This window comes from Typha angustifolia, chromosome 13 (genome assembly GCF_048772165.1).
Source record: "Typha angustifolia cultivar Huaian chromosome 13, ASM4877216v1, whole genome shotgun sequence".
NCBI lineage: Eukaryota > Viridiplantae > Streptophyta > Magnoliopsida > Poales > Typhaceae > Typha > Typha angustifolia.
In genome coordinates, this window is record NC_133251.1 from 11944096 (window position 1) to 11956251 (window position 12156).

Here is a 12156-nt window from a genome sequence, read left to right on the forward strand (position 1 = left end):
GGTAGAACTTCTGCAGCATCGAAAAGAGGAAGTTACCAATCTGGAGTACTTGAAAACCTTTCATTGGGTGCTGCCAACTGTCTTTTTTCTTCCTTTTTTTTTTTCTTTTGCTTTGTTGATTAAAACTAATCTTGACTGCCAGATTCCTAATGTTGGAGATTGGAAACATCTACAAATAAGAAGCTGCCATGGAGCTCATGTACCACTGCATGAGCATCTGACATAGTGACTTAGGACAAGAATGACACAATCTTGCAAAAGTTGGTGCAAATTCTTTTAGATATTGTTATTGGAAAGAGAAAGAAAAAAAAAAGTGACAATGGCTTGTACATTGCATTTAAACACCATCTGAAACAAAAGTTGCTCTGCCTCAGTGCATGTTTGAATGGAACTGAAAGAGGAAACGTACCTATTAAACTCTGATACTCCACCGCCAAAAGGTTTCCAATAATAAGAGAAACGTAAGCAGATCAAAGACATGGCAAGTTTATGATCAATATATTTCATGACAGATGTCCAGTGATGTTATACATTTCGAAAGATATACACAAACAAGCAACTAGATCAACGGTATGACAGACTATGGATTTCAGGAAGGCCAACTATTTCATCACATGTAGATCTCCATGCCCACGAGCTTGGAAGAATGACATAGAGGGCAGAAGCTGAGTTTAAACTCGCATTCCTTGCACAGGCACAGGTGCCGACATGGCAACAAAAGCATGCATACTTCGTTTATGCCGCAGGCCTTGCAAGCCAAGGTGTCCTTCATCTCCTTGTTCTCCTCAGACAAAAGCTGTAAAGCAACTGCCCCGCCATTACAGAAAGAAGCTGCATCATCTACCTCACTGTCGCCAGACCCTTCTTTGTTGTCCTTGCCTTGGTCAACGACTTGCTGGAGATTTACTTTCAGGGTGGCAATCATGTTTTCATTGTATAAGGCCCTTTGCTGCCATGCACCCACTTCAACACTCAAATGCTTCATCTGTTGCTCGAGTTCCATGTTCTTCTTACTAATATCTGCAACCTCTGTGTCTTTCTCTCTAATCTTATGGAGAATCCTATCCTCAACAGACGTCAATATCTGAAGCTGTTCTGCCTGAATCTTCTCTAATATTTCTTTTCTCATCCGTTCACTCTGTGATTCAGGAAAAAAAAAACATATAGGCCATTATTATGATGTCAGGAGATTTGGAATGATATTCAGTAATAAGGAAAAAAAAATTGAAAGAATGGTCCATTTCTATAGAAGGCAAGACCAAAATAAAAAGTTGAAAATTAGACTTAGAAGACGAGAAATACAGCAAATTTTAGTCAGTGACTCAACATAGAACAGCCAAATTTACCTCATAAAATTTAAGTACATGATACAATATAACCAAGGGAAAGCTAAGGTATATTCCTTTTCCAAAGAAATTAATAGCAAATAAACTTCAGAGAAATTTAAGAGAACCCCTGCATTATAGACTTCTTCTGGTTCGAACTCTACCTTATCACTTTTTCTTAAAAAATCCATGCCTTTTGCAAAAAATATCTAATTAACACGATACAGTTACTATTAGAGCACCCATGTCACAACTTGAGTAACTATACTTATCAAATTATCAACATACCCTACCAGATAACAATTTGAATACCCATAGAGATAGGAACAATTTAAAATTGAAAAATATAAAAACTAGTAGGAGAATTGAAATGATATATATATATATATATATATATATATATCGATGAAGTTAGCAGAGAAACTGCTTACATGACACAAGCTACAGCCACCCCAGACTGGTCAAACAAAATGACATCTTTAAGAGGTTGAGGCAAACCCTCAAAAACAAAAATTATAGTAACTGAGGATAAAATTATTATGTATGAGGTCTTATGGGCAGCGACAAGGGAAACTTAGAAATTTTAAACATATAACCTTAAAATAGATAGAATATTTCTTCCTAGATTTGTTTTTGTTATTCTCATATGTTAAGGTGATGCAAGTTAACTTTTACCCAAGGTGTTAAAATGAGCATCTTTTGTAAAAGGTAAGAACTTTTTTGGAAAAAGCTACAAGGTAAGGTAGGGTCAGAACCATAATAACCCAAAGTAGATTTGTGGCCTAAACTTTGTTTGTTGCAAATCCCTAAACTTTATTTGTGCCCTGGTGATTCATAACTAGATTTGCTGTGTCCCCTTGGAACAGCAGATAGTCATGTCAAATATAATACCATGCAAAAGATTCACTAATGTTTAATAGCCAATGCAACTTCGTTAGATTGATTAATCATAAAATTTTCTGGTTCCTTACATTAAAAACTCACATTCTACAAGCAATAGCAAGTATGTGTTCCAGTGGTCAAAATATCAGAAACAAATAAAAATGACAGGGAAGGCTTGAAGATCTACAAGTAGATAATCCGTAAAAGAGCATACGTAGTATTTGAGATTATCTTCAATGTTTACAAGCTAATTAGTTAGCTACACAATGTGGAGAAACATATCAGATAACCATCATAGGGTATTACAGTGTAGTTACACTTTGTACTTCAGATTAATTTCTTTGGCAAAATCCCCTATAGAAATTCTTGTCATCTAAGTGTAGTAGGTAATATTTCTTCCAAACAATTTCACATGTTCACATGTTCTAAATAGAGTCTCAAGACATCACAAGCAACGTCTGGAGGTGGCAATATATTATTTGCTCATCAATTCTAGATCTAAACAAAGATATTTCTTCCATACAATTCACATGTTCTCTCTATCAGGCTCAGATCATTACAGCTGTTGCAAAGCACTGCAGTAATGAAAATCCTAGATATAAATATTACGTCAAAAGATTGACAATCACTAAGAAATAGGGTATTTGATGAAAATGTTGTCAAGCATTAGGTAATACAAAAGGCTCCTGGATTCAATCTATTTAGCACATGCATGGTTCTTTATACTTTGTTACAGTATTTTAACTACAATTAATGCACTTTTTGGCAAGTATCTAAGATTAACCATATTAAAGGCTTGTGGCAAAGAGTTGAGCATTATATAGGTATCTGAGCTAGCAGAGTGAACATATCCTAGATGAAGAGTGGATAATCAATCTAAATAAATAGTTCTACACATACTCTTAGTTTCTTACCTGCATAGTCATGTAACTATTTGTTCTAGATGAAGACCCAAGACGTCAAGAGTAACTTCCGTAGGTGACAATACATTGTCTGCTCATCAATTTTGAGGTACATCTCCACTAGGGACTCATGAATGTAATTTTATAAAGTACCAAATTATATGGAAAATCTTAAGACTCATTTGCATTTCACAAAGCAAAAAACCAGTAGAAAAATCAAGAAAAAAGAAAAACCAAAAATAATATTTCCTACATCAAGCTTGGTTGAAAAGATCTAAGGAAATGATCATTTTACCTTATAAGTGTGAAGGCCTTCCATGTAACAATGAGCTTTATATGTGTTATAGGTTGTTTGACTCCCTAGTTTTTCATCATATGTTGATCTATGTTAATATCTAGTGCATGCTTGGAGCTTCTCATGAAAATAAATTTTAGTGTCATGCATCTTGTATATGTACCAGAGATTGCATTGAATATGATAGGCTTAATTGTCTTGACCTAAGTTTAATATGTGATTGATTTAGTGATGTGAAACAATGGAATCGTTAGAGTTTTATGAAAATAATGGTTAGAAAGAGGAAAGGATGGTGTTGGGTTTTACACCTTCATCCTCAACTAGGGTTTCACACCCAAAACTCAAGTTCAAGGTAGATCTTAAAAAATTTCAAATCTTCATTAACCTCGACCAAGTAAAAAGTTGGCCCATATATAAACCATACAAACGACAATAAGCAAATAACACCCTAAACAATTGCAAGAAAAATAAATATAAGCATAAACACTATAAATAATAAATGTATAATAAAATAATTAACTCAAGACTAATTTTCTGAAGGAGAAATTGTATTGATACATGTGCTCGTGTAATATATCAGTAATGTCCACATCATTTGGGCTCAAACCTCAAATTATCTTTGATCAATTTAAAATTTATGCATCATTTTCTTCTTATGCAATCTTCTCTCTCATGAACTTTTCTTATCAATTTATAACAAAAAGGGGAGAACTAATCTCTGAAAATTCATGTCTTGCCTATGTTTGACTTGTTCAAGTTTGCAGTGACAAAATCTATAAAAAACCTGCAACGTTTAGTAAAAATAACAAAAGTATCACATGAGGGATCAAATAGTAATATATTAATAATGACTACCAAAAACATGCCCACTAACTAGTAGGGAAGTGGAATCACAGTATGCCTAGATAAATGATTAGTACAACATAGAGGAGTTGATGGTTGGAAAAGTTCAATGATCTAAGAAAGGGGGAAAAAAAAACTCTGTTGGATAAAAAAAGACATAAAATTAAGCAAGATAGGTTGGAGATAAAGGAATGGCACCAGGTAAGGAATGGGCTAGAGCATAGATTAAGACCAAACCAAGAATTGATAGACAAGCTTTGTAGTAGCCAATTATGGGTCAATACTTCTGCTTGAATAATCAACTGATGTTCCATTAGATCTATATGCGGAAATTAAAGAGATTCAAGTTGTACAATGCAACCAAATCATACATTGTATGGTGATTTGGCTAATTGAAAACTTTGTATAATGACATAAAGCACAGAGGGCTCTGTCTCATTATGACACCAAGATATGAAATTTTTGTGTAATCCCTGTTTAGTACATAGAGTACAGCATGCAGTAATAAAGTTATTCACTTCGTTCATACCAAAAGAGTGCTGAGGCACTAGTACATGCTGTAGTACCTCACAGTTTCAGAAAGATTAATATCAATTAACCAGATCAAAGAAGTCACTCACGTTAGCAATTCAAATTTCAAATATCTTTTAGCTGATGCAGTCTCAAGATAGAAATTGTAGTTCCTATCGATAGAAGTGATTTGTCTTGTTATATTTGAATTTGAATATTTTTTTATTCTTCTTTTTTATTTCTTTTTCTGAATTTATCTGACAACTCTCAACTTTTCCGGCTTCTCTCACCTACATAACATCTTAGCTATGAAACCCCTCAAAAAAAAAAAAGTTCACTATTTTATCCAACAAACACCAATACAAATCTTGTCAGCCAATAAAGCAGGCATTTTTAGCACAATAACAATCAAACCTATCCAATAATAAATCGACAAATCCCCAAAACAAACACCTTTCTTACCTGAATTTTGAAAAACCGCTCCATCTCAGCCTCCTGCCTCTGGATCTCGCGCCCAACCTCATCATCACGCATCGGGAGCCGAAGACTAAGGGGGGAGTCCAACACCGAAGTCGACGAGGCGACATGGGGAAGAGCATCGAGCGAGAGCTCCAGCCCAGTCGAAGCCGGCGGCCACGACCTTAGGTAGTCCACGGCAGCGACCTGGTTCCCATTGTCCACATGGAAAAACTCCTGCTCTCTCGGTCGCTTCTTTACTGGCTCCCAGAAATTGGCCACTGCCGCAAAAATCCCACGGCAACAAAACCGAAATCACGAAATCGCGCAAGATTACAACGAGAGGAAAAGAAAGAAACCCTAAAAGTCGAAGAAGATTACGGGATTGGCCCTGGTTGAAGAGGGCGACAGAGGAGGATATTTGCCCGTCGGCGAGGGAGAAGTTCCTGCGAGGGATCGAACGGTTAGGGTTTTGAGTTTTCTGGAATTGGGAGAGAAAAAGGAGAAGAGAGAGAGAATACCTGAGGAGTTGTTGCGGTTGTTGGTTGCGGTGAGGGACGAATGCCATTCCAGACGGAGTAAGAGGAAGAGAGAGATAGAGAGAGGTATAAACAGTGAGGGGGTGGGTGGAGGAAGAAAGGCGCGGCTCCGACGCTACTCGGCGTCTTCTCTTGTGCGCATCGGACTATCCGGGGACGACTCCGTCGAGGGCGTTACCAATCGGTGGGGGTTAGGATTTGCCAGCCTGCCATGGCCCAGCCAATGCTATTTGGACTCCTCAAAAGGCCCACAGATGGCATAGTCTATGTCGGAACCCAAGCCCAACCTCAGTTTCTTTTTCTTTTTCTTTTTCTTGAATATAATTTTTTATTTAACAACTAAACATTATAATAACTCAATTTTAAAATACAAATATTATTCATCAAACTACATCTTATACCATACACTAACTCATTTACTAATTTATCAAATCCTATCAACATACCTTACATCAAATCAAATAGTATTTGTGATCATTTTATAAAAAATAAAATATATTATTCTCTTATTTTCTTTTACTTTATATCATATCAAAAATAATTATTACACTCTTATTCTAAAATATAAATTAACATAAAAATAATTATTTTAAAAAATAACAAAAAAAATATCTATTACATAATGATCTTACTTCTAAGTAAACAAGACCTACAGTAGTGGGACATCCACATTAAATTAGACCGTCTAGTTTAGACTCCCTTGTATTGGACAATACTACCAAGGGCATCATGGAAGGTGGAAACTATCATTAAAGATTTGTCCCTAATATTGTTAATGGTTTTATCTTTCATAACTTACATAAGGTTGCGGATTGATTTGCAAATACAACACAAGGTATTGGTTTTCTCGGGGTATATGGGAGAGTTTACGAAAAATATTTTTGTAAAAATTTTGATATCTCATGTTAGTGAGGTGTTTTGGGACCATGGTCATTAATTAATACGACATCCTTTTTTTATAATAAAAGAAGCTAATCTACAAAATGGACTGGTAATTAGTGGAGGTAAAAGGAGATTGTGTGTGTTAATTAGTCCATATATATAATATAACAACTTGGATGAAAGAAATGTAGGCATAAGGCATTCTTTGGTGCAAATTTTCTGGTAAGCCACATATATATATATATATATATATATATATATATATATATATATATATATATATATATATATAGTTACAACTCTTACGATTATAATAAATTAATAGGCATTTTAAAATAGTATTATTATTTTTGTTAATATTCTACATATATTTTTGATGTGACATTATCTTATTTATCTAAAATGGAGAGAGAAATTATTAACCGGCAGCCACGTCATCTTATTTGTAAAATATTTGTAGTGTTTGAGATAATACATTACTCATCAAAGAAAGGTACATAATTTCTTGATAGCAAAGGAGACACATGCATGCCTCGATGCACCTAAAAACATGGTAACTCACAGTAATAGCTTATAAGCAGTATACATATCATGCCCACACATAAGACACCATCTCTCTCTTATCTTTCTCTCCAAGTTCAGAACACGATATACACCCAATTAAATAAAAGTTTGGATATCTAGATGTAACATCTATTTATACATACTCTGCCTGTGCATAAGGATACTAACCAAGTGAAAACTGAAGAGATCATTCATTTTTATAATTTTTTATTCTGTTTTTGAGAAGAAAAAGAGATTATTTTAGCTTTGAAACTGAACTATATTATTATCAGTGGAAAAAAGGGTAAAGGTGGGAAATCTGGTAAGACTATCAAACCTTTCTAAAATAAATCTGAATACTCAATCATCCAACTTCTTCTTGCTATTGAAACAATTTTTTGCATACTTCAAAGACTTTGTAAGAAAAAAATTTATAGAACATTTCGGCAGTTAAAAAGAAGCAAAATATCAGAATCAAAGGAAGAAGGACGAAATCCTCAACCTTTTCCGTTACCAGAAAAACAAACTAAGCATATTAAGCAAATGAAGAGTCTTATGCTCATGATCCACAGTCACACAGGATTTATATATTTGTGCTGTGCAAAGATTCTATACTATTGTGGGAGACGTTGCACTGGAATTGTGTACCTCGTGTCATTTGACTATATATCCTGTTTCCATTGAAATTAAATAAACTTTGATCAAAGTGAAATTCTTTCTTTGAAGAAAGGTTCTTACATGTTATGTTAATGTTACAACAGGAGAAGCTGCCAAATGTTCCGCAGCACCTCACCATCCAGAGAACATATAAAGAAGTTCACTAAGACACCTATGGCTACTCCAACTTTAGTCTCCAATATGCTGATATAAGAGATTGAGCAATCAATGTTCTTGTACAATAATAAAGAAACTGCAATTCTTATTCGCCAGATCATACCTGTAGAAAAGAAGTATGTAAGTGTCGGTTGTACCCCCAAATAAAATGATTAGTCTGCAAATAAGAGGTTGAACGCACTGAAAGAAAATATCGGTTCAAAAATTCAGCCATGACGTTCCCAATTAATGGAATAATCTAAATGTTGCAGTTGCCAATAGTCATTTTGCACCAAGAGTAGTGTTGATTGGAATCAATGTATATAGTGCAGTTTACTATTCATCTTCTTGCAAACGAATCCCTTTCTTTGTTGTCCTTGACAAGCAAAATTAATTTCATATAGAATTACCAATAAGCTTGTCAGTTGTCATTGAATTACAAAAGTACATATATACCTTCAATATTGGCTTTAGCCTCTGCACACTGCCAAACTTTATGATGACCTCACGTAGTTGTGTTACTTTATTCTTCCAAAGGAAACAGCAGATCCAAATTTGTCATTGTAGGCATGGAGAATTCATGAGCAGCTCCATTTTTTCGGCTGTCTGGTAACATTGAAAACAAAATATTGTCAAGAACATCAACAATTTACTTAGAAAAGCATTTCTCTAATTTGAAAATATAAAAATTTATGGACACTGATCATGAAGGCTGGAACTTCAAACTTCAAAGCATATATAGGAGGCCTAGATATACAAAATTAGTGACACTATTGTGAGCCCTGCAGTACCTACAAAAAATAAATCAAGCTAACATTAAGTAAGACAACGAAATTAAAATGATATTACATTTTAACATTAAGTACTATTACAGGGAGATAATAAAGTTGACATACAATGACCTAATGGTGTATCATGGAAAGCATTAGCCTTTCTGCGTTTGAAAGTAAATAGGAAAATGATTACATGTCAATAGTAGAAGCTGTTGAGACAAATCAACATAATGTAGGAGGAATAAGTTCTGGCAAATGATTTCTCACTGAAACCTAGACATTTTCATTTGGCAGGAAAATAATGTTCACGAGTGAGGCTTTCAAATGAAAGGCATATGTGCATCAGTTAGTACCACTCCATCAGATAGAGGTACAGGGTAACACAAGTGATTTCTGAACAGATTGTCATCAAATTCATAACACATCAGAAGAATATCCTTTCACCATAACCAACAAAACAGAACTAGAACAAATCTTAAGAGAGTGTATTAAAACTAACAAAAAACATCTGCTGGAAATATTTTCTAGAGCAGTTAAACATATTACCCTGTTTCCCATATGCAGACAAACAGGTTGCTTTGCAACCTTAAGAGCCGTCTCCACATCAAGAAATCCTTCTGTTACCATCCTTCTAAGGACCCTGTACTGCGAGGACTTGCCTCTTTGAGAAACTTAAAAGGTTAGTTTTCTAGGAGAAATAAACTTTCCTTCTTTATATCTGAGGAAAGCCTGCACTGAGAAGCACGATAATGGCAAGAAAAAAAAGCCAAGTTTTGAATGTCCGACAATGATTTACACCAACCTGCTTGGGCTTGTAAATGGGTTTAGAATCTCCGGAGCAGGTAAAATGCCAGCGAGCAGAGCTGATTCTCCCACAGTGAGAAAGAAAGGGTGCTTACCAAAGTAAAACAAGGATGCTGATTCAACTCCAAATATTCCATGTCCCCAGTACATCTGTTGCATTGAAATTCCAACTAAATAGCAATGAAACGAGGATACTAATAGAAACTAATACCAAAAGGTAGAATGAGACCAAGTAAAATTACGCCATTGTCACATTCTAAAATTTTACATAGATTAAGATTTCTAAGAAAAGAAATAAAAAATAAAAAATGGTACTCCTTATTGAATATATGAACAAGTTTAATAATGAAATAAGGAGTCTCAGTCATAGGAATCAAGGTTCATATCAGCTTTCATGTTAAAAGGATATATGGCTGCACCAAATAGTGGATTTAACTAGCAACCTGCTTCTACTAGCGCAAATGATGCGATATGTACTGTATAGCAATTGAAGCTTTGATTCTCAATATGCCAACATTTTCATTTGAAGGATAAAAAAAGTACTTAAAGATATCTTCACCAATGCAAGCTGCAACTTTTATAGATCTTTTACATTTAGTTGAACATACCAATAGAGGACATTTCATGGATGAACACTTGTAGTCTCATACAACAATCCTCATTATGAACAAGATTCATCATCATTATCTTTATTGATATAGAAGCTTTATGAGAAATATTTGATGTGGACAACAGGAAAACCACCGATGACTGTAGAAGACAAACAAAGACAAAGAATGTCTTGTTCCTTAAACTTGGTAAATTTATATATGTATGAAGGAAACCGAATTATTTCCTAACTCCAACTCTTATTGAAGCATTATTGTGTACAAGCAACCTCTATAGGCTATAGGTGAGCAAAAAGGTGTTATCTATCCATGATGAACCTATGGAAGTAAATTTGTTTAAAAGAAGGAAAATTATCATCTGATATGATCATCTATATAAGATAAGATAGAGTAGAAGCACATGCTGCCATCCAATGCTACATAGAAAATAAGACAGAAGAAAAACTTTATCAAAAAGAGGGAAAACTGGAAAAGGGAGAGAGACTTGTTCAAAAATTACAAGCATATGATATTGAGAAAAACCTTGATAAAAATGGCCATAAAAATATTGATTGTACCACATTAATGATTAGTGAACTGGTAAGGGATAAGAAAGAAGCAGACTATCTATTCACTCACATATGCATACATATGGGGTATGCCACTGTTTATATAGTTAGCACTTGTGAAATGAAATATAAACTATATAGACTAACTATAAGGTAGCAGAGGAAGTCAGAGCATTGCAAGCTGCTAATCAATCATTCAAACTCATATACCCTATAAGCACTACATCAAACAAAAATTTCCTTTGAAACAAGCAGATCGAGAGTTCCAAAACAGACCATCACAGGTGATCAAATAAAAGTAATTGATGAAGTAGAAACATACCTTACTCAAATAAGAATACAGTATCCTCCATTTTGACATTCTCTTTTCGACTATCAGTGATAAAAAGCCTTCAACAAATTTTCTAGAAATTTTGCGCTCACTTGTCAGAAAAATTCTCTTCATGAGCTGTAACAGAAAACTTGGTGAATAAGATTGTGAATTAAAGAAATGGCCCGTGAAATTACAGTGGTTCAAGTAGATAAAGAAATAGCCAAAATTTACATCACTCTTTCCCTCAGGATATTAACTCCTATACCAATAGCAAAATTACTATCTACCTGTTGGGTAATGGTGCTCCCACCGCCGCCATTGGGATAATTCACAACGGCACGCGCAATCCCATGGGGATCGACTCCGGCGTGGTAGAAGAAGCGGCGATCCTCCGACGCCATGATCGCCTGGATCAAGTGGTCCGGGATCCCCGCGAGCCTTGACTCCGCCTCCTCTGATATCGCCATGAGACTCCGCCATCTCTCGGGGAAATCGGAAGGAAGAATTCTGACCAATGAGCAGAGGTAGAGGAATCCATCAACCAATAAGGGAGCCGGGTTCAAGAAAGGCTTCTCCTTGGGTAGATTTGGGGGTAAAAGAGCAGATCTTGGAGGGGTAAGGAGAAGCCCAGGTCTAGGGTTAGGAGTGCAGAGGTGGAGGGGAAAAGAAGACGAGGGAGGAGGTTTGCGGAAGTGAGCGGTGGGGGTGAGATGACCGGCAGTGACCAGAACCAGGTGGGTGGGAGCGAGCAGCAGCATGGTGAGGGTTGGTATGTAGAGGGAGCGGTGAGCATACTCCGAGTTAGGAAGTGCGGCATTGGAGTTATAATAGTGTTTCGAGGAAGGAGACGAGATGAGTGCAAAGGAGGACGGAAGAGAGCGTTTTAAACATGGCGGGGATGATGGAAGGACGAGTGACGGAGTGAGTAAGCAAGGAAGCGGATCCAATACAATCCAAGTTGTATGTGAATAATAATTCGATTGCGTGTCGATATCACACTGATATGTTACAACCAAACTATAGTTGATAATCTCGTGACTAAAGAGGTCATAGTTTTAACTCCAAACTAAAATAATATAATAAAAAATAACTGGGATTAGATTTCGACAGTGTTTATTTC

General features: G+C 35.5%; 2 protein-coding genes across 3 annotated transcripts; both read right to left on the reverse strand.

The window, feature by feature from the left end:
- Positions 1-453: 453 nt before the first annotated feature.
- LOC140774928 (probable BOI-related E3 ubiquitin-protein ligase 2) lies at positions 454-5937 on the reverse strand. Its single transcript, XM_073118116.1, has 4 exons — positions 5735-5937; positions 5595-5659; positions 5220-5494; positions 454-1138 (listed from the first exon to the last, which is right to left on the reverse strand). Exons 1-4 carry the CDS (start codon positions 5779-5781, stop codon positions 611-613), a joined length of 915 nt encoding a protein of 304 aa, XP_072974217.1. The 5' UTR covers positions 5782-5937; the 3' UTR covers positions 454-610.
- Positions 5938-7857: 1920 nt separating this feature from the next.
- On the reverse strand, positions 7858-11931 carry LOC140774361 (uncharacterized). 2 transcript variants are annotated; one of them, XM_073117328.1, is made up of 6 exons: positions 11324-11930; positions 11046-11171; positions 9566-9717; positions 9310-9424; positions 8447-8596; positions 7858-8114 (listed from the first exon to the last, which is right to left on the reverse strand). In XM_073117328.1, the coding sequence occupies exons 1-5, from the start codon at positions 11792-11794 to the stop codon at positions 8549-8551; spliced, it is 912 nt and encodes a 303-aa protein (XP_072973429.1). In that variant the 5' UTR covers positions 11795-11930; the 3' UTR covers positions 7858-8114; positions 8447-8548. The 2 variants fall into 2 exon arrangements, with proteins under 2 accessions (XP_072973429.1, XP_072973430.1); XM_073117329.1 differs by lacking the exon at positions 7858-8114 and having other exon boundaries at positions 8582-8596; positions 9310-9422; positions 11324-11931.
- Positions 11932-12156: the final 225 nt, after the last annotated feature.

Bases quoted from the DNA above. Each gene is read 5' to 3' on its own strand.
- LOC140774928 (XM_073118116.1), bottom strand. From the start codon at position 5,781: ATGGCATTCGTCCCTCACCGCAACCAACAACCGCAACAACTCCTCAG. The intron at 5,660-5,734 runs GTATTCTCTCTC...GATCCCTCGCAG, and splicing joins CAACCGCAACAACTCCTCAG to GAACTTCTCCCTCGCCGACG. The intron at 5,495-5,594 runs GTAATCTTCTTC...TTTTTGCGGCAG, and splicing joins CTTCAACCAGGGCCAATCCC to TGGCCAATTTCTGGGAGCCA.
- LOC140774361 (XM_073117328.1), bottom strand. From the start codon at position 11,794: ATGCTGCTGCTCGCTCCCACCCACCTGGTTCTGGTCACTGCCGGTCAT. The intron at 9,718-11,045 runs GTATGTTTCTAC...TCAATGCAACAG, and splicing joins TGTATTCTTATTTGAGTAAG to ATGTACTGGGGACATGGAAT. The intron at 9,425-9,565 runs GTTGGTGTAAAT...AGTTTCTCAAAG, and splicing joins CCATTTACAAGCCCAAGCAG to AGGCAAGTCCTCGCAGTACA.